Source organism: Astatotilapia calliptera, chromosome 3 (assembly GCF_900246225.1).
Source record: "Astatotilapia calliptera chromosome 3, fAstCal1.2, whole genome shotgun sequence".
In the NCBI taxonomy this organism is placed as follows: domain Eukaryota; kingdom Metazoa; phylum Chordata; class Actinopteri; order Cichliformes; family Cichlidae; genus Astatotilapia; species Astatotilapia calliptera.
The window spans coordinates 16,867,159-16,890,644 of record NC_039304.1 but is presented as its reverse complement, the minus strand read 5'-3'; the positions used below and the strand labels follow the sequence as shown (position 1 = coordinate 16,890,644).

At 43.9% G+C, this 23,486-nt stretch overlaps 3 protein-coding genes across 7 annotated transcripts; 1 reads left to right on the top strand and 2 right to left on the bottom strand.

The window, feature by feature from the left end:
• Nucleotides 1-1,628: 1,628 nt before the first annotated feature.
• Nucleotides 1,629-5,568, bottom strand: LOC113018751 (uncharacterized). The gene is made up of 19 exons (XM_026162097.1): nt 5,425-5,568; nt 5,290-5,342; nt 5,118-5,207; nt 4,918-5,045; nt 4,680-4,820; nt 4,533-4,595; nt 4,275-4,436; nt 4,100-4,196; nt 3,785-3,999; nt 3,527-3,677; nt 3,253-3,461; nt 3,064-3,181; nt 2,789-2,994; nt 2,580-2,697; nt 2,331-2,503; nt 2,180-2,262; nt 1,992-2,110; nt 1,799-1,918; nt 1,629-1,729 (listed from the first exon to the last, which is right to left on the bottom strand). Exons 1-19 carry the CDS (start codon nt 5,445-5,447, stop codon nt 1,686-1,688), a joined length of 2,313 nt encoding a protein of 770 aa, XP_026017882.1. The 5' UTR covers nt 5,448-5,568; the 3' UTR covers nt 1,629-1,685.
• A 2,228-nt stretch (nt 5,569-7,796) lies between these two features.
• On the top strand, nt 7,797-11,995 carry sst5 (somatostatin 5). Its single transcript, XM_026162135.1, has 2 exons — nt 7,797-10,589; nt 10,695-11,995. Exons 1-2 carry the CDS (start codon nt 10,467-10,469, stop codon nt 10,863-10,865), a joined length of 294 nt encoding a protein of 97 aa, XP_026017920.1. The 5' UTR covers nt 7,797-10,466; the 3' UTR covers nt 10,866-11,995.
• Nucleotides 11,996-12,052: 57 nt separating this feature from the next.
• Nucleotides 12,053-21,564, bottom strand: trip6 (thyroid hormone receptor interactor 6). Of its 5 annotated transcripts, none has more exons than XM_026162106.1 (11): nt 21,445-21,511; nt 21,043-21,089; nt 18,995-19,211; nt 17,784-17,887; nt 17,574-17,687; nt 16,864-17,454; nt 15,110-15,206; nt 14,832-15,001; nt 14,542-14,720; nt 14,307-14,427; nt 12,053-13,855 (listed from the first exon to the last, which is right to left on the bottom strand). In XM_026162106.1, the coding sequence occupies exons 3-11, from the start codon at nt 19,200-19,202 to the stop codon at nt 13,724-13,726; spliced, it is 1,716 nt and encodes a 571-aa protein (XP_026017891.1). In that variant the 5' UTR covers nt 19,203-19,211; nt 21,043-21,089; nt 21,445-21,511; the 3' UTR covers nt 12,053-13,723. The 5 variants fall into 5 exon arrangements, with proteins under 5 accessions (XP_026017891.1, XP_026017892.1, XP_026017893.1 ...); XM_026162107.1 differs by lacking the exon at nt 21,445-21,511 and adding an exon at nt 21,188-21,437; XM_026162108.1 differs by lacking the exon at nt 21,043-21,089 and having other exon boundaries at nt 21,445-21,564.
• Nucleotides 21,565-23,486: the final 1,922 nt, after the last annotated feature.

The window sequence follows — 23,486 nt, the reverse complement described above, 5'->3', positions numbered from 1 at the left end:
TGAAGTGTTTCAGAAGTAGATCGTATGGTTGTTAGGTTCCACCCCTCGATAAAAAGTCTAGTCTACTAAATATGTGCAACAAAAATAAAACGGATGGTATACATGCAAAATTTGGATTGGAAAAAATAAAAAAAGGCAAGTGAAGAATAAACATTTAGTGCATCATGGGAAACCCTCGAGAGCCAATGCCTATTGCAACATAACTAAGGGGGAATCCTGAGCCACCCAATCCAACCCTAACTATACACCTTGGAACCTAATCTTAAAAGCAGAGAGGGTGTCTGTCTCCAGAATCCTCACAAGAGGGGCCTGACAGCTGAAGGCTCTGCCTCCCATTCTACTTTTAAATAGCAGGAACCATATGTAAACCAGCAGTCAGAGCAACGTGCTTTATTGGGGTGAAACGGTACGATGAGGTCTTTAAGATGGGCCTGACCTTTAGATTTTAAATTCAATTCTGTATTCAACAGGGTGGTACAGAAACCTCTTACCTGAATTTGGAAGCAGGAAATTATTTCATCCAAATCTGTCTTAAAGACATGCCTGCAGTTTGTCTCATCTGGCTTCCATGCCCTTACTTAATAAAACTGGTCATAAATAACTACCTCAACTTGTCAACTGAGTGGATCATTAAAACCAGAGTTTGCATTTCCAGTACTGGTTTTGGTTGATATCCCTGCTGGCTTCAGTGCTCTTCATAAAGCTACTGTAGTTCATGGAATATCTATAGATGAGAAGCATTGTTGACCTAAAGATGACAACACCAAGTTTTGATTGTTTAAGCAAAAGTCCAATTTATATTTTGTCATGATTACAGTAAACTGATGTCATTGATATGGAACAAGTTAAAGCCAATGTTGTGAGGTCAGCAAATCAAGTATTTAGTGTTTACACAGCTTGTTCCAGCTTTGCAATGAGCCATTTGAACACTGCTTTAAAGTGCCCAGAATTAAATGCTTTAAGATCAGATGTTAGTAGCAAAGAACCTTGAGTAGCTTTATAGAAGCCAGGCCATTTCCCTATGAGTTTCACCTAGTCATACAAAGACTTCTTAAGATCCTGAGGCCCATGTTACAGTAATTCTGACACAGAGTCCCAGTTTCAGCAAACGTGCTCTAGTGTGAACGTTCATGGCCCTCAAAGCAGCCTGCATGTGCAAAAGACACATAACACGCCGTTTACCGAAGTACAAATGGCAGCTACAGAGCTAGGTGTTGTTGCAGCAGTCTAATTTCTGCACAGTCTGTCGAATTTTGACAAATTAGAGGAAGGACACTGAATGGGAGGGGTGAGCCCGTGCTTTAGCAATGGCCTTGTTTGCAGCAGTGGATCCTACCTCTGTGCAGAGGTTAGTCTTCTCCGACATTGATATTTGGCATCTGTCACGTAAAAGACAGCTTTAATGCAATATGACCAGTCAAACAGCTGTCACTTTCTAAAACACCAAATATGTACCGGATTCGGTACCACATATGAAAGTGACCTGGTCGGATTTGAAAAGACTGGATTTGTGTTGTTCAAACTGTCATACCATGATCGGATATGGGTCGCATAGGGTCAAAGTCAGATTTGATGCGCTTTCGCCTGCAGTGTGAACATAGCTTAAGTGACAAACTGACAAGAATGGATCACATGCTTCATTTAAGTCTTTATTACAAAACAACAATAGTGTAAGTCTTAGTTCTTTAAATGACAGTAAATACATTTACTTGTGAAGATTCCTTTAGTCCTGTGGAGAGAAATACAATTTAGACACTTCCAATGCTGGCAAATTCTGTGGTTTAAAAGTTGTGCAGACCTTTGTTTGAGAGATTCTTTAAGAAGCTCGACACTTTGATGTACTTTGCAGAAGGCTGGTAACGAGGTCGTACGGTCACTGATCTCCTGGTGGATGCACTAGTGGGATCCACTGCGGGACCTAGAGTACGAACATAATTTAACTTAACATTTTCAGTGACACCGATAGGCTGTTTAATTGTTAAACCACCCACCTTCAATGATGCGGTTAGAATGCACAATACGACCAACGCCAACTGTGTCAGACTCAAACTTGTATGCCGAGAAGAGGGCATGCAATCCAGCCACAGTATATGTGCACTCCAGCAACACTCTGGAATACAAGTTACATTTTAGTAGTCGAATGGTGAAAACCCAAGTAGTTGAGGGTGAGGATGCATACCTGTTTTTACTGCTCAGATTTTCTGGATTTCTCACAGAGCTGAAGATTATCTCATTTCTATAGGTCACAGAGTCCCTGCCCAGCTAAGTAAAATAAAAGCATTTTAATATATGGTACAAATGACACATAAAAGATAACATTTGCTCATTACCATGATTATAGCTCCACAGTCATTAACAGCAAAAGAAAAGAGAGCCCTGGTGCCATCTGCATCTTTAGGCCGACAGGATTTGTCCCTGAGGCTGGTTTCAGCTGGGCTCCCTCCACTTGGGATTGGCAGAGACAAGTTAGCCACCACGTTCACCTTCCCATTGGTCGAACACACTGCACAGACAATTGAATTTTAACATGATGGGTAACTCCGAGACTGTCTGCAATAGTCAAGACTGGATGCACTTACTGATGAATTCTTTGGGACTGAACAGGCAGGTTTTAACTGTGGACGTCTGGACTTCTGATGTTTCACGAACTCTCACAAGGATCTCAAAAGTTCCTGAGAATCCCTTCAAAGTGACGTCCTGCCAAACACATGCAGCACTTCTACATTTAAACACAATTCAAGCCTATTAAGAACAAACTGATCATGCCAACAGCATTTCCCTCATCTACCTGGTATTTAAACCCATTCGTGAATAGCGGCACATCAAGCCGCAGACTCTGGCTGTCATTACTGAAGATGTAGCCACGCCGGTCTGCCAGGTCTGAGGTTAGCACGTCCGAGCCGATGACAAGCTCCCAAAAGTAATCAAAAGGGCGATGGTCCAGCTTAAAGTGTATGCTGGACTCGGAACAGTTGGCATCAAAGACAGGAGGCGCTGTTGGATACAGGATTATTTAATACCATTTCATGCTTGAGCCAAAGACTGAACAGGTTCAAGACTTACAGACACGAGTTAGAGCTGTGACTGTCGTTTCATGATAGTAAGGCTCATTTCCAGGCTGAACAGCCAGTGTGTAGTTGACATTCAGGATGTGCTGCATTGCCACAGCTTTTCTGGAGAACTAACAGGAAACATTTTAAGAACCAGTATGAAATACAGGGGGGGGGGGGGTGTTTTAATCCCAAAGATTACCTGCAGTTTGACAATAGGATCATCAAAAAGCACCGTCAGTGTGTATCCATGGGTGCCGTTGGGGTGGAGAACTTCAGTGACCTTGTAGGTGCTCGTATTTGTAAGTGGCAATGTAAAGTCTCGTCCATTCAGCTGAATAGAAACTAACACCACGTCTTCAGGGACACCGCCGAGATAGATGGTGAATGAGCGCTCTCTTGCAAGAGTTTCTGAAGAAAAAAGCCCATCAGAATATGACCACAGCGATGTGATGCAGTGCATTAGATACACTTACGATTTTCAGTGAAAATGTGGCATCGCAGCAGGGGAGTGACTATAATCCTGTGAAAACGAAGCCTGGCTGCAATCTCAGCCTCGTCGACTGAGATCTGCTCCAAGTAGAGATGAAAAACGTAGTATTCGTAGAGGTCTCGAGACACAAAGCTCTGCAAGAGAGTCAGACTATGTCACTAATATTTCATCTTAACCTGAAAGCTCTGCTGTGATTAGAAGACCTGCCGAGTCCAAGTCTACAGCTCTAGTGCCTTCTTACCTTCCTGTATCCTCCTTCAGCTTTGTAAGGAATACTGACTTGCAGGGTGGTGTTAACCTTCTCCACGGTGTAGCCCCTCTCCTCTGCAACTTTCTTCTCCACAAGTTTCCCATTGGCTCCAATGCTGACCTCAGTCTCATTTAAGGGAGACACCAGACTGTGGAGCAGCTCAGAAGTCTCCCAAATCATATAGCCACCGTCATATGACCCATTATCTGTGGACACGCCATTATCGTTTCCTTATAAGTATTTGGGTTAAAAAACAAACAAAAAAACCCAAAAGCACCCCCCCAAAACACCAGGATTAGTACTGACGCATCGAGCAAGCAGCCAACAGATCGACCACAAGGACAACCCAGCTTTGCCTCGAGAACAGGACTGCATGGACCACCTCTACTGGAACGCCATTCACCTGGAAAAACACAAAATTGGAAGTTTTACATAAGCCGGGAATAAGATAATCAACCTTTACAGTTTCTCATCCCTTTACCTCAGTGCTGAAAGAATGGGGTTGCTCATACGGTGTCCGAAACACAAGCCTCTCATCTGTGAGAGCAAACACATAACCCAGCTTCCGAGCTTCAGAGAGGTTCATGGGCAGAAACTGATCCTCTGCTCTTTGAAACATCACCTTCCAATCTGAGTAAAGGGCCTAAGAGGAAATATTTCAAGAGAAGCCCACCCAAATTTGTAATTTTAGCTGTGCATAAACATTAGGTTTGGCAGTTGCACTTAAGGTGAAACATACAGGTTTGAAAGCAGAATTGCCGGTTTCCACATACGGACACGTTGCTTCACTCCTCACCGACACCTGCAGGAAATCCAGGATTATAAGAGAGCTCAAGGAGTTCCCTGGATAAAAAAAAAAAATGCTACAGGTTGAATCCAAGCTTACTTCCATGTAGTTGACCTCACAGGTAACCTCTCGAGGAGACCACGGGAGTGACAGAGTGCAGGTCTTGTTCAGCGCATATGTGGCCTGCTTGCCTCCACGTGTTACAATCAGGTTGAAGTTGAACGTGAACACTTCATCATCCTGTGTAAGCGCATGGGAACACCAGGTTGCCATCACAGAGAACAGACAACACTTAACGTGCAGTAATTAAGTCTGGATAAATTGCGTTGGGGCATACTGCATCATTAGTATGGCAGCTGAAGTAAGAGGCTCTGAGCTCCACGTGGCCGAGAACTGGGAGAAGACTGATGGTGTATCCACACTCTGCCGCGTACTCCTCGGTGATGGAGTGTACGCCTGTGCTGTCTGGGCGACAAGCCAGACGTTAGTGAGATTTAACATGCACCAGGATGGAGTTACATCCAGTCAGAGACTCACCGACAGCCTCAAAGCGAGGTTTATCCCCAGCAAAGGAGAGACCAACAGCTATCATGAAGTAACGCTCACGACACTCCATTTGAAGAACTCCTGCATGATTAAAGGTTTTAGAGATTGCTTTTGCATTGCTTTTCACAGCTGCTCTTACGAGAAGCAAACATTTAAAGCTCACCGCTGGGAATATCACGCGTTGAAGCTGTCCGCAGCGACAGGAGAAAGAGCACTCTGTAAGATGAAACGGATTTAAGTCTCATGGAAGAAAGCTGCTTGAGGAGCAACTCATAAACTGGTGTGGAAAACACCTTACCCAAGGCAAAAACAAAAGGCCATAGCCACTGATCTGTTGGTAGTGTCTAAAACTAGCCTGGATGCTAGCTAACCAACACAAGCTCAACTGTCGCGTTGCATATCCTGGTCACACTGGCACCATGCAGTGCTGAAACCCAAACCAGCTTTTATTACCACACCAGCCGGGCAACCGCTACACCCCCATGTGTAGCCTGTTAGAAATCAAGCCGTCTTTCAATCAGCAGTCATGGCAGCACAGGTGTTGCCAATAACAACACCAAGAGTCCTTCACTTGTGACCATAGTGATACGAAGCTTCATGGTATGGGAGCTTTTTTTTTTATATATCATCCATAAATCAACGTTTCAGGTTGTCATCTTATTTTCTCAAATGTTTGAGTTAGTAGGTCAAATTTTTTGATTCATGGCTGATTTTTAGTGGGAGAAACATTCATGTGTCATTAATGCTCAAAAAGAAGAATTAAACACGTTCATGCCACACTTCCCATTTTACTTTAAGAACAGACTCTAAGAACATATTGATAGCGTGAGAACTGATATCCTTGGATGGTCATCTTAACCACATAGGTCTGGCTGTGAGTACTGAAGCTCCACCCACAAACTTCCTGTTTGTGAGTTGGAGCCAATCCAAAGAATGCTGGCTTAAGGGGGGAGGAGTTAAATGGGTTGTTTCAAACAGAAGATGAACAACAGCTTGTATTTTAATGCTTTATGAATAAACTGACACCGCCCTTCTTCAATAAAATGTAAGCTTCCATCAACAAAGTTTATTCATTGAGTCTTTAATATTTTGATTTTTCATGGTTTGCAAAGAAAAACTAAAAGTAGTAGAATGTAGTAGATATGTCTCTGTCAGACACATACATTGTATTTATACACAGTGGTATAAAGGATTTTGTGTATCTGTCCTTTTAGCAGTTGAGCTGAATCAGTCTGTTAGAGAAGATGCTCTGCTGCCTGACCAGTAAGTGGTTTGATCAGTCACTTCCTCTCCACAATAACTTCAAAAGTCTTCAGTTTGCAGCCAATCACAGAGCCAGCCTTTCTGATTAGTTCGTTGGTGTCATCAGCTCTGATGCTGCATCCCTCCTCAGACCACAGCAAAGTACACAGCACCCACCACAGCTAACAGACAGAAAACTCAATAAATAAGCTTTCTCAGCTCTGTATGGACACAGCCTGGTCTATACAGATCTACCAGTTCAGCCTGTGATCGATGTGGATGCCCTGATGCTTGTACTCCTCCACCACCAGGATAAATGCAGGTCGTGTAGCCGTCCTCCCAATCATCTCTGGTATCCTCATTCAGAGAGCAGATATCCCACCCCCAGACCACTCCACAAAATCATTCAGTCATCAAATTCTGCAGAATCACAGTATTTCTGTTGGTGGCATATGCTGGAGATGTACTCAAAATCTTCCTTGTATGAGGTGAACATGAATGGAGACTCACCTGTGCAGTAAGAAGCTGTGAGGCGCCCACATTGGCGTGGACGTCTGCGGTATATAAAAGCACCCGTGATGATTCACTTCAAAGTAAATTTTAAAAAAGAGAAAAAAAAGAGCCAAAAAGACAAATTTTAGGCCTTAATGTAAACTCCGAACCACGTTTGACGTGAAAACTCGCTGAAGTCAGAAACTGGATGAAAACACGATGCTACAGCGACACCTAGTGCTGAAAGCGGGGTGTGTCACTGACTGCCAGCTTTGATGAAGAAATGAAAACATGGCACACAGGAAGCGCTTGGATAAACAGATTTCGCTATATAATAACGAAATTGATCATAAACGTCATAAAGCCTAATAGATGAAGGTTTTCTGGAGGCTCTGTGAGTGCCTGTAAAAATGTATCTGCATGCAGAGTAGCAAGAAAGAGGATGAAAACTGCCAACTCAAGCTCGGGAAGCAACTAAATAGTAAATGTGCATCAGTATTAGATCATTTTATGTCACTTTAAAAACTGGCATCAGTGAGTTAAAAATATCAGAATTTTACAGCATGGGTGGGGATTCTGTCTGCACCTGTATTGTTATTATTATTATTATTATAGGTGATGTTATGTCACGAATCTCTCTGACAGTCATCTAGGTTAAAACACCTGCTGTGGTAAGACTCTCAGTAAATATGACTCCAGGTGACGATGGATATTTGGCTCTAGTGTCATACATGTCTAGTTTTTTTGTGAGCCACGTTAGTAAATACCGAGGCGTTGACTCAGGGTGACTCAATTTTATTTATAAATCGCCAAATCACAGCAACAGTCACCTCGAGACGCTTTATATTGTAAGGTAAAGACCCTCCAATAATACAGCAGAACCAGGCTCAGGGAGGAGCAGCCACCTGCTGTGACCAGTTGTTGGTGAGGGGAAGGAGACGAGACAAAAGACACACTGTGGAAGAGAGCCAGAGTTTAATAATATATCATGATTAAATGCATAATGGTGTATAAACACTTGGTGAGTGACAAAGAAACACTGCATCATGGGAAGGCCGCAGCAGCCTAAAATTATCGTGGCGCAACTAAGGGAGGATTCAGGGTCACCTGATGAGAACAGGTCCAGATGTGACATTTGGGTCAGATGTCTCACATAGGCATCCTTATTCATTATCTCAGACCTCTCTATTTAATCCCAGGCGGCACAGCTGGATGCCCGCTCTGACTCAACAACGTCCAGAAAATGTTACTTTAAGTCAAGTCCCGTCATGATTAAAGACTGAGTAATCAGACAGAGTCCCGTGGAGAGGACAGTCACAGAAAAGGTCACTCTCTTTTTACAAAATGAGATGTGAAAATGGTTTTTTCTTCATTAGTTGGCCCGGTGTTCGAGCACTCCTTTATTCCAGCTGGTTGCTGAGAAGTTCTTTTAGAAATGTGATGACTTTTTTAAATGGCAGAAACAGTGTATCAAGGGAACATGTCAGTCACAATCAATAAAGCTGACTTGATAGTCGGTTCGCTGTGAATCAGTATTTAAGTATTTTTGTTAAACGTTTCTTAAAAACATATCTTCACCAAGGTCTTGATGTTTTTCTGACTTCCTGTCCTGCTGAAAGAGTAGAAAACTGAGTAAATGCAGTATTTATACCTCCAAGCACGTCAGAATCGATCCAGCAGTACCAGAAATATTGCCTTTTGTATTTTTCACACTTCTCTTCCTTTTCAAAATTTGCCTACATTACCCACAATGCAACCACTGACTACTCTTTCAAAGAGTTGAGGATGTTAAGCCTGAGATTGTAATGGCTCTGGGTCAGCTGGCCCAGTGTTTAGTGGTTTTTGGATATTTTATTTTTTTATTTAATTCTATGAATTCCCAGTGTTGTGTTTTGTTTATATGATTTCTTGTATTTATTCTCTTAGTGTATTTAATCGATGTTCGTGCCAGAATGACCAACAAAGCTGCAATGGCTGACTAGTGACAAATATTGGGTGAAGAACGGGACACCATCCCACAGCAGTGTGTGACCGAGCAGGTGGCCAGCAGGAGGAGGTGGTGCTGCTCAACCCACAAGTGGATTTTCATTACAAATGTAGCACCATTTAAGGTGGAATAAACTTTCCAACAGTATAAGATTTATTGCCAAGAACAAAGAAATAGTTAACCAAACACAAACTTAGTTTATTAATGAAATGATGTAACCTATTATAAATCAATCACCAGTTTGCGACACGAGCTTCACATAAACGTTACTCGACAGCATTTACATCCTCGGTGGTTGCACTCCATCCGTCCTTCGAGCAAGCAAAGCAAAGCAGCCTAAATCATGACGCTCCCTCCGCCGTGCCTTTCCTCCTTCATTGTGGAGCATCATGGGGACTTTCCAGTGTTGAACATTTCACTGTGTTTTTGCAGCACTAGTTTCCCTTGTGGTGTCCTTTCACTGACACCATCTTAATTCAGTCTTCTGACAGCGGACTCGTGAATGCAGATTTCACCAACAAGGACCACAACCTCAAAAATGATGGGCAGCATTTGTTTAAACAAATATCTAGATGTGAAACTGTCGTTTGAGGGAAGAAATCCTCCCGGTCCGGGCGGATCCCTGCTGCTACTGAGAAGAGGAGGTGAAAAAACGAGTAAGCGGGATGGAAACTCAATCACAGAGAAAGCATTTGAAGACACACAAAACAGAGGAGGAGTGTATTTCTTTTAGGGGCAACCCTGAAATTTCTCTTTGAGTTAGTCTTTAATGTTACTTAAATAGCAACTTTCTACTCAGTTGAGAACTCAAAGCACTTTCTACTGTAAGCGTGTCACCAGACACTCCAGCGGATGAGTCAGGCTCAGCATCTTGCCGATGGAACCTGCTCTACCACCACCACCACTACACTTACATCAAGCGTTTTGTTGGCGAGTTGACATTTAGATGTTAACTCCTCTCTCCTTTATTTCCCCATTGACTCAAAGTGACGATGGCGTGAAGGGTGGGGGAGTGTTGGAAGGGTTAGCTGTGTCCAGGCAGCCTCATTAACATTTGAGTCACACTGTGTTATTAGCAGCACTGAACGGTGTCCGGAGCTCATGTTGCGCTCCAGACCCCTGCAAAGCTGCTGTGGCTAATTACGAGTGGCAGAAGTTACCTCAAAAATCACAGTTTTTTGGATTTAATGGATCTCATTTAAAGTTAATGCAGCATGAGTGCCGATCGGCCTGAAAACCACCTCTGTCACTTTTTGTCGGATGCGTTTGGGAGCTGGTTCGTCCACGCCATCGTGCCCAGTGATGACCTTATCCTGTCTGGTGACACGTCTGTTCACAGCCTCTGTCACACACACACACCTCCTCACTGCCTCACAGCCAATCCTCTCCACCAATCACATCCTTTTGTTGGCTTGAGGATGAGGAGGATTTGAAGATGAAGGTGCCTATTTATCAGCTCAGCTCATCATTATACCCTTCAGCTCCCGCACCTCCTACATCCCGATTGGTTAGGGTTTCTTATAGTTTGGGGATTTTTGCAGCACCGCACATCTCCAGCGTTGAAAGCAGAGTCTGGGAACGTAAGAGCTGAGTTGTTCTGTCTGCGGTTCGAGGCGGAGATGTTTCGCTCTCAGGTGCTTCTCGTGGCTCTGGGTTTGTCTGTGCTGCTGGTGCGGGTGAGCACGGCTCCATACAGCGACATGCTGACAGAAACACTGAGAGCAGACCTCACAAATGACAAGGTGAGTAAATGCTGCATCAGGAGCTAAAATATATAAACAGTTTTGTACTGGAACAGGTGTTTGAACTTGAGGAACCCCGTCCCCTCCATTTCTGTCCTCCTTTAGGATCTGACTCACTGGCTCTTGCTGAAGTTCATGGCTGAACTGATGGCGGCGAGAGGAGACGAGACGCGGCGAGGCAGGGAGGAGGTGACGAGGCGACACCTCTCTCTGTCCCAACGAGAGCGCAAAGCAGGCTGCCGCAACTTCTTCTGGAAGACTTTCACCTCCTGTTAACAGCAGGAGTATCTTTTGTTTTTACGGATCAGCCGACGCATGTTTGCTTTCTTTGTGGTAACCGGATTATTTACCGTAAGATAACAAATGTGCAGATACTTTAAGTTTTAAAGACTAATAAAATTATATGTTTCAAGACCGGCAGGTACACACTTCTGAAATAAATTTTCTGATTTTAAATCCTGAATTCTTGCTTTTTTGTGAAGCTGGTACCGATGAGATATCCCGATTCTGTCTGCATCAAACCCCAGCTTTCCTGGATCCTACATTTCCCACAATGCAAGTTGATATCATCTTTTGGTAATGTGTTTTTGTTTTTTTTTACTTTTGAACACAGTGCAGCAGATAGCATTAGAGGGAAATCATTCACAGATAGATACAAGTTACTTTTTTGATAAAGCCATTTAAGAACATGAGTGACAGTGACTGGCTCAGCTTGCAATGTAAAAAGCATTATATAAATCACAGATAACACTGATTAACCTGGCGAATGTAACGAATACCTGGGCAGCACCGTTACGCATTAGTCTCCCCGCAGGAAGAAAAAGATTCTGGGTCTGAAACCTGTGCAGAGACTTGTCAGGATAACTGGTGATTTACATACATGAGATTCACTGAACTGCAGGTTTAATGTGCAGCCCTAGTTTTATACGGCTAAAAATACGGCTTTTTGCTTGGAACAAACATACAAATTTTGGTGCCTGTGCCCACTTTTTAGACCTCAGCCAAGTTCGTAATTGTGATAACTCGAGAACGAGGAGACGTGGGAGCTTCAAACTGAATCTTTCAGATGAATCTCTGTGACCTCAAACTCAAGGTCAAAGTCAAGTTGTCTAAAAATTTTGTGAATGTGATAACTTGAGAAGTCACTGAGGTGTAGCACTGATGGTTGTTTTAAAAGATTGTTTTAGTTATCAGCAGCACTTGATGGTGTTTGTTAAAATGCCAGAATCACCTCTTTGCTAACGTTTTAACCACCGAGCTCCAACTCAACACTTTAAACTGAATCCACAACAAGGATCGTAATCCGTGACTGAAAAGGAAAGAAAACTCCAAGATCCGAGGAGCGTGACGCATGCTGGCGTGAATCAGTGTGTTGAGTGAGTTGCGAGCACTGTGAAATGTTTAAAAAAAACAAAACAGATTAGCACCATCACGAGATAAATGAAGAGATGCCGACGACTGGAGCGTTTTAAAGTGATCGTGTTGTGTCACCGAAACAAAAGCAGAATTCACAGAAACACACAAACAGTTTCAAACCAGGACAGTTATGGAGCTGAATGACATCCTTGAGGTAAGGCTTTCACATTTCTAGCCCTTTAAGTTAAACACGTACAAAATGCGGACGGAGAGACAAGAGGTTAAACACAGTTATAACAAATACTGCAGCTCCAAAGGCTCAGAGTATGACTACTTTGCCTCCATAAATGAAGACTTGTAATCGAAAACAAAAAAAATCCATTTAAGGGGGATAAACAAAGTCATCACCTTAAAAGAAAGGGGACCCTATCATGCTTTTCTTTACTTCTTTATTTCCAATTACTGTGCTAAACTGTAGGTGATGTCATAGAGTAGGCTTAATCATAAGCACATAAGCCACCTGCTGGTCTAACCATTTGTTTGTGAGGGGCAGCCAATCAGAAGAGAGCTGGTTTTAAAAGAAGGGGAGGTGCAAAACAGCTCAGACAGAGACAGCAACTTTTTGATTATTTCAGACTGAATTATTGCAAAGCTGCTCTACTTGAGTTCAAAATTACAGCACAACAGGTCCCCTTTAAATTCAGCACTCATTACCCCCTAACGGTGCCTTCACACCAAACGAGAAACACAAGTTTTGCTAATCCATAAGTCATCTGCCCGTTTAAACAGATTATCACTTTTAAATGCTTTTTTCCTTTTTAACGTTTCCCCAAATGGCACATTAAACAAAATCTTTACAAGAGGCTTTGAGCTTTTGCACACCAGGATGCCTCGTAAGTGAGCCACACCCTGTTTTCCATTAGACAAAGTGAGTTTGACTTCATTGCACCGTCATTTTCAATGTAACATGTCAAGTATCAAACAAACAAGCATCGAACAAAGATTGTGTTTCGTAGACATTCAAAAATGGCAAAAAAAGAGAGAAAAGAGTCTTATTACAAGTTGTGAGTAAGCGACTAGTAACATGATGCTGTAATGCTGAGAAGCGTGACAAAGAATCTGTCCTAACAAATCTCGTTCTAAAGAAAAATAAGCTGTTGGCTGTCAAACTGCTACACATTCTTATCGTCTACATTTCCTGCTCTATCAGGCTACGTCACCGCACTGCACTACAGGCTACACGCGTTCCACAACAACCCGCAGCAGATTCACTCAAACCCACCTGTTATGTACAATCACAGTTGATTTTGTGTGCTTTTAATATGCATTTCGATGCAAAACGCTGCCTACTCTCTAACCTGGTTCAGACAAACCATAATCCTGATTATCACGCGTGTCCCTTATCTGGAAAAAAATCCTTATTTTCAGGTTGAAATCTGTAACGTCCGTGTGTGCTTTCATTGTCTTTGAAAGTGTTAACAATAAAATAAAATGACATGTGCAAGGAATATGTGGGCAGTACCGGAGTGGATGAATGATAAAGTGGAGCCCAAGCTGCCTGCAGGTCAGGCCACTGTCGTACAAACGCTGAGCTAAACATTACAAACGATGTACCAAAGAGTAAAGGAAATGAAGCGGGAGAAGCCGAACACCAGTGAGGAGGAAGTAAAAGTAACGATTTTCTACCGACACTGTGAGTGAACAAGCTGCTATCAATAATGTGCCGGCTATCCGTGGATCTGTGAGGCCGGGAGCGAAGAGGTTCAGGTAGAGATTTGTTAGCAGTCGGTGGAGATTTTGGCCGAGAGGTCCTGGATGCGGCGTGCGCTGCAGCTCTTGCACAGGATGTGGCCGTCCAGCGGGTAACAGCCTCGACCGTCGCCTTCAGACGACAGCAGGAGACCACATTCCTGACGAAAAGAGGCACTCGGGTCACTTCAGATAAACGCTCACAAGGACTGCCGAGTTTTGTGTTTTGAACTCTTCGTCAACTATGATGAACTTCACACTTTGATCAGCAAGTCCACATTTAGATTCCCCAGATTACTGTGATTGATTTATGTCAACACACTGAGCTGTTTCCACCTAAACCTGCAGTTTAGAGATTAGCAACGCCATGCTGATGTTTATTGACTACTTTATTCTCACAAGAGAGTTCACTGTGTTAATTATATGTAATGTTTAATGTAACCAGGCTTTCTCCTGCCTTGGAAAGGCGCCGGAATTGAGGCTGTTACTCTATTTCCCTGAAACTGATCCCTTTTCCTCTTATTTTTAAATAATTTATTCTCAGAAAAAAGGGAATTCATAAAGCTTTTCCTCGATATATGCCAAGAGATCTGCTTGATTGGGAAAGCTCACCTCACAAACGTAACAATTAACATGGAAGCTGCGGTCCAGGGCTACAATCCTGACGGTCTCCTCCTGCCCCGGCTCGGGCATGATGGGCTCCCCACACACCGAGCAGCGCGGCGCGTACTTCCTGTCAGACACAACAAGCATCCAAGCTCAGAGTTAGTTTAAGCACCTCTGTCTCGGCCTCAGTGCAGAGTCGCAGCCTGCAAACGCTGTTTAGCTCGCACAGTTCAGCGATTACCTGTGAAAGTCCTCTATGCAGTGTATCTGAGACGTGGCGTCCACTGTGAAGGGCACGCCGTCCAAACAGCAGTTACAAATGACACACGTGAAGCAGCGAGGGTGGTAGGCTTTCCCCATGGCTCGCAGGATGCGGTCCAGAATGGGTTTGGAGCACTTTGAGCAGCGCTCTAGTGTGCTCTTAAGAAAAACAGATGGAAATAAAAACAGGGTTGAGAGAGGACCACTGAAAGACGAGGGAGAGCAAATCTCTCCGGTTTGAGGAAATATGAAAACAGCTCATTCACGTACGATGTAACAGCTCTCGCAGTAACTCTTCTTGTCGAGAGCGTAGAAGGGTTGTCCTCGCAGACGTGCGTGGCAGGTGATACACGTGAAACACTCCACGTGGAAAACCTGCTCCATGGCGATGCAGCCGCTGCCATCGCCGACCACGTTGTCTCCGCAGCGGGCGCAGCGACCTGAAGGTCGGCATGGAAACGGACAAGAAAAAAGTCATTAAGATGAGCTTTCCTCTTAAACTATTTTTAGATTTATTGCTGTGATGTGCCACTAGTAACAACTGATACCAAAATAGTCCTCAGCAGGCGGGTGGTTCATATCATACACCAGCTTCTTGGTGAGCCGATCCAGCTCTTCCTCAGGCCTGGGCGTTGCTGCCCCCTGCTGGAGGAAAGAGGACACATGAATCACACAAAGTTTATTTGATTTTTCAGAACACCTGGGGCCCGTTCTTCGTACGTCGCTTACTACATCCAAGATCAAATGACACATCCAAGATCAAATCATCGCGCTAACCGTGAGCGCGCTAATCCGGTTCCCCGAACACACCTGCTGTTGACGATTAGTACAGCTGGACGCAGGAATGTGACATCACTGGGCGTCGTAAAAGGGGCTACGCATCGATAGTAGAAACATTGATCGGCAACCCGCTGATTGGTCGGCGAAAATGTCGAAGGGGCGTGCTCGGTATTTTCCGGCAGCAGAGCAAGAACTCTTGAGTGAGGATTTCAGGAGTTTCAGAGTTTAATTAAAACGCAAGAGAACACTGCAAAGGCTGCAAAAGCAAGGAGAGAGGGCTGGCAGAAAGTTGCTGACAAATCAAACTCGTAGGTAATTTAATAATAATAATAATAATAATGGATTGGATTTATATAGCGCTTTCCAAGGCACCCAAAGCGCTTTACGATACCACTATTCATTCACTCCCACATTCACACACTGGTGGAGGCAGCTACGGTTGTAGCCAGGCTGCCATATCGCGCCATCGGCCCCTCTGGCCAACACCAGTAGGCGGTAGGGTAGATCTATCATATGACACTATATTGTCCAATATCATATGGCATTATATTATATTATAATATGTTATATTATATCCCCTTTCACATTAGAGCCACAACAGGACCCACAAGAACATGGGAACAAGTAAAAGTGGAATACAGGAGTATTCTACAGAATGGTAATATTTATCTCTTAGATTGCTTTTCGTCTCTTGGCAAGGTAATACTGGCCTGTAATACTCTGTTAGTTTGTTCATAACAGCAACCAAGAAAAGGGCAGAGGAAAAAAAGACAGGTGGTGGTCCTGCACCCCCTCGTCAACAAGTTGGTTAAGTAAATAATACCCTCACGGGAAAATCGATATCTCTCTATGAGCACACTGTCGCGCTGAGCTAAAGGATCCTGTCTATCCCGCAATATACGCTGAATTCTGAGGACTCTCCTTATCAATCTTGCACCTTCCGCAATGGGTTGGTCGCGTATACGGACAGGACATGGCTGCGACAGGCTTCCCAAATCCACCTTCGCTTTTATAGCCGTGGTCTCTCATCTTGATTACACGAAGTAATTTACAATTACTACTCTGAAATATGAATTACATCTGTAATAATCACATACATGTAATAGAATGTTAATAGTTCATTTCCCTTTTTTAGGAAATGACCTGTATGTATCTGTGTGACATCAATAAAAGGATCAAGTGCTGCATTATCTTTAGTTACATTGATAATATTTATTTATGGTGAAACAGTGGAAAAATATCGCTGTTGCTTTCGTATAAATGAAGCGGACATACCTGCGTGGCCGCGATCTAATCCTGTTTACATAAAGTAAACCTGCTCCCGAGCAGGTTTACGCTTACGGCTCTGTTGCTATGACAGCAAGTCCCGGATGAGCTTCGGGGAACCGACTGATCCAGGATCACGCGAAATCGTCAACAATCTAATCCGGCTAACCTACTTAGCGAGGTACGAAGAACGGGCCCCTGGACCACAAATCAATTTGTGTTTGTTGTATGAAAAAAATAGAAGTTGCGTTTCTACCTTGCTCGACTGATAACCTGGACCCTGTGCGGCTCCCGACCCACTCTGATTATTTTCCATCGCTCTCTTAGACACAGGAAGCTGGTTAACTCTTCCTCCAGACCCTGAGCCGCTCCCCTTATACCCCCCCTCAGAGTGCATCTCCTGAACCTGTGAGCCGGGATGTGGAGGGTACCAGCCCTGGGGAGCAGTTTGAGTCTGGGGCGGGGGTCGTGACACGTGCTGGCGAGGAGGAGGCGGAGTGTATGCCTGTTCAGCTTGCCTCCCTGTCTGAGAGTAGGTGACTGGCTGCGCTGTCTTGACCTGGACGCTGAACCTGGGCCCCGTAGGAGTGGACGCTGTGGTGTAGGAGGCTGGGACGGGCTGAGGGTAAGGTTTAGGGGTAGAAGTGGTGTAGTAGTCCTGCTGGTGGGAGGTGGAGTACTGAGGTGTCTGATGCTCATTGGGGTAGGGAGGTGCTGGGTGGTATTGGCTCTGGGGATGAGGGTTGTAGCTCATGGATGGGCGACCCTGAGGAGGGGCAGCGCTCTGGTGTGCAGGCTTGTAGTGATCCGCTGAGAGGTATTTGTTGTAAGGCACGTTGTCATAGAGCTGTGGGGAGGCGGAGAATTAATAAACATGCAAATAAAGAGAGATATCAACATTATTCATTGTTTAATTTATCAATTAAGTACATGTAAATCATTTTGAGCTAATCAAGCTTGCCGTACTTGAGTGCTGGAGTCCTGCGGGTGGCTGTCCAGATCAGCCAACATACTGGTGAGGGAGTCAATTTCAGCATCGATTTTGGAGTGGTAGCTTGCTGGCTTCTCTGGGCCACGATGCTAACACCAGAACAGCATAAGAAACCTGTCAGCTGGTTCTGAAACCCTTCAAATCTTTAGTTTCTTGTAGGCAAAGCTACTGACATGTCCACTCACCATCATCTCGTAGCTGTCCATGTGAGGGCTCCAACTGCGGTCTTCTTTAGGACCGTGTGGAGACGGGTAATAGTGATCACCAGATGAATGATGCATGGGTCCACCTAATGTTTTAGAGAACAGATATTGGAAATGAATCCAAAACCGTCTTTTTAAAGCACAACATCACAAAGCAGATCTTCACTAAAGAGATTCGCTCTGACATTCATGCGATGCATCGCTGGTTGCTGAAACACTCGTTCTACCCACGTTAACCACGAGAGATCTTTCAGTCATGATTCTAATATGAGTAAGAAACGCTACAGGCCTGAATCTGTTTCCAATTAAACAAAAATCAAAAAAGTGAAGAGTCAGTATTCCAGCATAGCCACATCCGATTTGTTTCTATCAGACTTTTAGTCACTTACTTCTAAATATTCTCATTGTTTTACCCCTGAAATACACCAGTGTTTCAGGAGTGTCCCCAGTGGATCTCTCCTCTGTATCACTTAAGAATACCACGGCTTACTTTTTCTAAATGGAGGCAAAAGATACAGGGAGGAGTCACCTCAAGGCACTTCATTCTTTAAGGTAAAGACCCTACAATCAAACCCCTAATGAGGAAGCAACTGGCGACAGTGGGAAGGAAAAACGTCCTTTTAACAGGAAGCAACCTCCGTCAGAGCCAGGCTCAGGGAGGGACAGCCATCTTCTACAATCGATTGGGGAAAGAAAAGAAAAAAAGGACATCGCTGGGAGAAAGACGTCAGGACACAGGAACAGGATAAAGAATCTGGTCAATTTTCAAAATAAAAGACCTTGCTTCGACCACAATCTCCGCTTCTAAAACTCTGACGATGTGATATGACACCATGTAAAAAGGATAGAAGAAAACAGGGTCACAGCCACACACTCGGTGTATTTCAGAGGTCAGCAGAAACTTTTACAAATTCAAAAAACTTGCTTTTTGACATTTAATACTAAAAAGACTTCGGTAAACAAACTTTATTTGTGACTGCTAGAGCCTTCCTAAATATAACTGCTACAGGAAGGGATCATCATTATTCAGCCTAACATCTGCACATCAGTAGCAGAGGATGGATATCATGCAGAGTTTATAGAGTTTTAGGATTTTACAGCTCCTTTCTCCTGATTGTAACATAAAAACATCGGTGAGTTGAGTTTCAGATGCTTTCAGGACGATACAGCCGCGTGCCGAGTAGCCTTCTTACCTGTGGGCCCAGTTGCCATGTACCTGTTGGCCATCCCTCCTCCTCCTCCTCCATTCTGATCGTAAGGACCATATTTTGGTCTGAAATCGGGCGTGCCCTTCTTCATAGGGGCTCGATAGATTGCTCCACCAGCGGAGTGGGACATCTGGGAGGCGGCTCGCTCTGGGCTGTCCAGAGTCCTCGGTGGCAGCCAGGTGGGACCGGACATGGCAGGTGTCTGAGGTGATGCAAACATTTATGTCACATTTTTCTGTACATAAAAGTTCATTAATACAATATGACTGATACGTGCTTTTAACCTGTAACAATAATAAGAAAATTGACTTTAACCTCCTGGTATTTTTTTTCATGCTTTTAGGCTTAATTCGTGTATTCGAGCTCAGCTGTGGCTGTTTTGCACATTTATGCCGGAGGTAACCAATGGAAACTAAGGGATGCTTCAGACTTTGTTTCCTATGGCAACGGGCACACACGGCTTGAACAATGGGCTTCTGGTTGAAGAGCAGGAAGAGAGAAGCTGGACTGCAGGGCTCGGGGATTTCCAGCAGGATTGCACACGCCTGAAAACATGTGCGAGTGTGTTTTTGTGCGTTTCACGACACAAACGGTGACGGAAAAGATCGCCAGCACACCCGTTCACACACACACAGATGTACAGTGACATAAACAGGTGCAAATCTGCAGCTACCCCTCGTCTGTTTATCCGCCACAATAGTTATTGTCTTTTCATGTTTACACACCAGTATCATTTATTTCCAAATGAAGCTGGGAGAAAAACACGGCAGGAAATGTTGTACCGTGATATGCATCTGTATACACATAAACACCTGGCTCATAACAATATACTATGTATTCTCAGGACAAGCTCACAGCTGAGCTGAAAAAGTGCCGACTTGCACGTGAGGGGCGTAAAGCCACTCCTGTTACATAAGAAAAAAAAACATCTGGCATGTTTTACTGTTATCTGTATTGTGTATTTTTGAGCAAATATGACTGTAATAACACTGAGGCCAGACAGATTTCAGGCCATCACTTTGGTGTCTGCGCTTTCATCATTTTACAGAATACAAATATAGCTGACTCATCAAACTTTACAGACAACATAAAACAAGAGCAAGCACATATGAATGCAAGCTATGGACACAAAGCTAAAATGGACTGAGAGGCACAGCGAATCACAGCTACGTACTGTCAGAGTGGAGAAATTAATAGCCCACTCAGACTGATTGTATGTGGGTCGTGTGGCCATCATAAGAGGATTATACTGACGGATGAGAAGATGAGGTAGTCACACAGAAAAACAATTCCCAAACATTAGATTTAAGCTTTTACCCCTCTCCCCCTTCATTATATTAAGATTTGGAGTCATTTATCAATAAACCACACAATGTCAGGGTGGACTTTACATGATAATACACACTGACCACGTGGAAGAAAGAGTGACCCAACACCTCCACTGACCACCCGTTTTAACACCCCCTGTCTGAATCCGGATGAGCACACACTCAAATCCCAGGATCCAGAACAGGAAATTAATCCCATCTGTTATATCACTTAGACCGTCTTGTTACCTCTTCGTGTGGAGTGAAACACAAAGATGAGTGTGTGAGCTGGGCTGGGCTGTACGGGAGGCGCAGCAACCCGTGAAATGTCAAAGTTGATGCTGACTGCAGCAAGAAGCGTGAAGGAAACGGGAACAGAGGCACAGGACATCCGGGATTTTTGGAAAATCGAAATGAAATGCACTGGAAGCACTTTAGTAACACACAATATTAAAAGAATAACAGATTAAATTTTAATTTAATTATTTATTTCTAATTTTAATAACAGGTCGTTATTTTGTAACATTTACGCTTTTATTCTGAAGCTCGCTGCTCTGTTTGCGTTAACTCATCTGACAGAGTGTCGCCTGAAAAGGTGGCGATCTGTGCTAAACGGAGTAAGAGGAAGACAAAATGACTGAAGTCATACCGGGAAACGTTTTTTGTAAATATGTATACATTTTATTTTGTGCTATATAACACGAACGGCATCAGATCGTCTCCTACCTTTCACAGTACCGTTACAGAGAGCCTCCTCTCTCCTTCGGTGTCATCTAAAAATCCAGAAACACAGCAGGATAGTGAGGAAACAAGCAGGCGCATCACAGATACACGAGCGACATGTTTGTTCTGCTTTTTTGCGCTCACTAACATTTTTCTTCTCTCGTGAAAGACAAACTGCTCAGCTGCTCGTCCAAAACTGTCCTCCGTACCCCACACATGTGAAAACACACAGCATTTTAAGCGCTCCAAACCGGGGCTAGCCGGCCGTGATTAACTTTAGTAACAGCCTTGTTTACTTGTTTGCTAGCCTGTTTTGAACTCGAGCAAAGCTCGTGCCTCTCCCTCGGGCTAACTTCAGCCGAACAGGAAACAAAGCAGCCAGCCAAAACGCACCACGACACATACCGTGTGAAATGAGCCACACCAACACGACCTACGCCTCCATCCAAACGCTCCCAGGCCGGGGAAAGTTGTCCCGGAGAAACTTTCCTTCTGCTTCGGCGTGGCTAACCTACTTTGTCCCGGTGTTCCAGATCAACTGGCGTTTAGATCAACTGGCGTTGGTCGAACAGATGTGTGGCAGTCTTGCGTTTCAGGAGCTCCTACCGACAAACCAGCAAAAAAAACGCCAAATGTGTCATCTGTGACACTTGTGAGGTTGTCTCAAACACACTCCGTCAGTCTTGATGCTGTTGAACAACAAAATGTTTAAAAATGTGGCGAGTTTACCTGGTGATATCCTCATGCGCGACGCGATCGCGAAAACAGCAAACAAGTAACACCACGCCGTTGTTGTTCACAGGACAGCAAGAGTAAACGATCGGGAGACCCTTGTCGTCGTTATCGTTCCACTCGCACGGTTTATTTCACCGAATTCAGCGTTTTTGCTTCACAACTAAAGCGAGCAGTTTGCTCTGTGCACCAACATGGAGTCGAGTCAACCAGCGCCACCTCTGGCCAAGTGCCACAGCCTACAGCCAGATCAACCTGTGACACACATCTGCAGCACGTTTGAATTCGTGTCATGCACATTTGTACCTTTCAATTGTGTGTTTGTGCGTCATGCAAATAAACCTTTGAAAAGAATGAAATGATATCATATATTCCTTATTGGCCTACATTTGTACAACATTCCAAATTATATACGCAAAGTCATAGAAATCACCACTCCAATTGGTCATCATGATTTTAATATTCTCTTTTTCCATAACAATGAAATACGCCTTGGACAAATATGACACATCAATATTTCATTAGTGTTGTAACATCACATGTCGCTAGCATAGTCTGTCTGTGTCTTTTCCCTGAAAATGAATATTTCCAGCCAATATAGGCAATTCATCAACATGGCTGGAGTTATATACAGTCTGTATAAGTGTGGTTAATCTAATGAACATTTGTAAGGAGACGGCAGTTACTGTGAATTCACAGCAGTTACACAGTGATTAGTAATAAACAGCCAGTGAGAGTGAGTGGATATGACTGTTCCCACCACTAACACATGACCATAGCCCACTACTAGATTAACTTGTGACACATCTGCACCTGCTGCTATGATCACAGTGAGTAGAGGCTGAGTGGCTGCACTTACCCCTGGTACATCCAAATCTGCCCACAAACATGTTGAAAGATGCAATGCCAGCAATGTGGATTGTCAACACTGAAAACAATCAGTAAGCAAAGACAACAGGGATCACTTTTTTCTGTTTATTTAGCACCCACAACATTTGTAGTCGCCTTCTGCACAAGGGAAGTCCACACACACTGTGTGGTACCACTTTCCACAGAAGGTGCAATCTGCAAGATTGAATGAGATTGTCAGGGTCATTGTCTGACTGTTTATTACTAATCACCTGCTGTACATTCACAGTAACTGCCATCTCCTTACAAATGTTTATTAGATTGACCACACTTATGCAGACTGTATATCACAACCAACTCTAACATGTTTGTTTGCAGAGGGAAGACACAGACAGACTACGCTAACGACATGTGATGTTACAACACTGGTGAAATATTAGTGTGTTCACGACATTTTTCGTATGGGCAAAAGTATTGATATCAGGATGGTGATTCTTATGTGTATGTCATTTGGCATTTTGTACAAATGTAGGCTGATATTAAATACATGATATCATTTCATTCATTTCAAAGGTTTGTTTGCATGACGCACAAACAGACACAATTGAAAGGTACAAATGTGCATGACACGAATTCAAACGTGGTGCAGATGTGTGTCACAGGTTGATCTGGCTGTAGGCTGTGGCACTTGGCCAGAGGTGGCGCTGGTTGACTCGAGTCCATGTTGGTGCACAGAGCAAACTGCTCGCTTTAGTTGTGGAGCAAAAACGCTGAATTCGGTGAAATAAACCGTGCGAGTGGAACGATAACGACGACAAGGGTCTCCCGATCGTTTACTCTTGCTGTCCTGTGAACAACAACGGCGT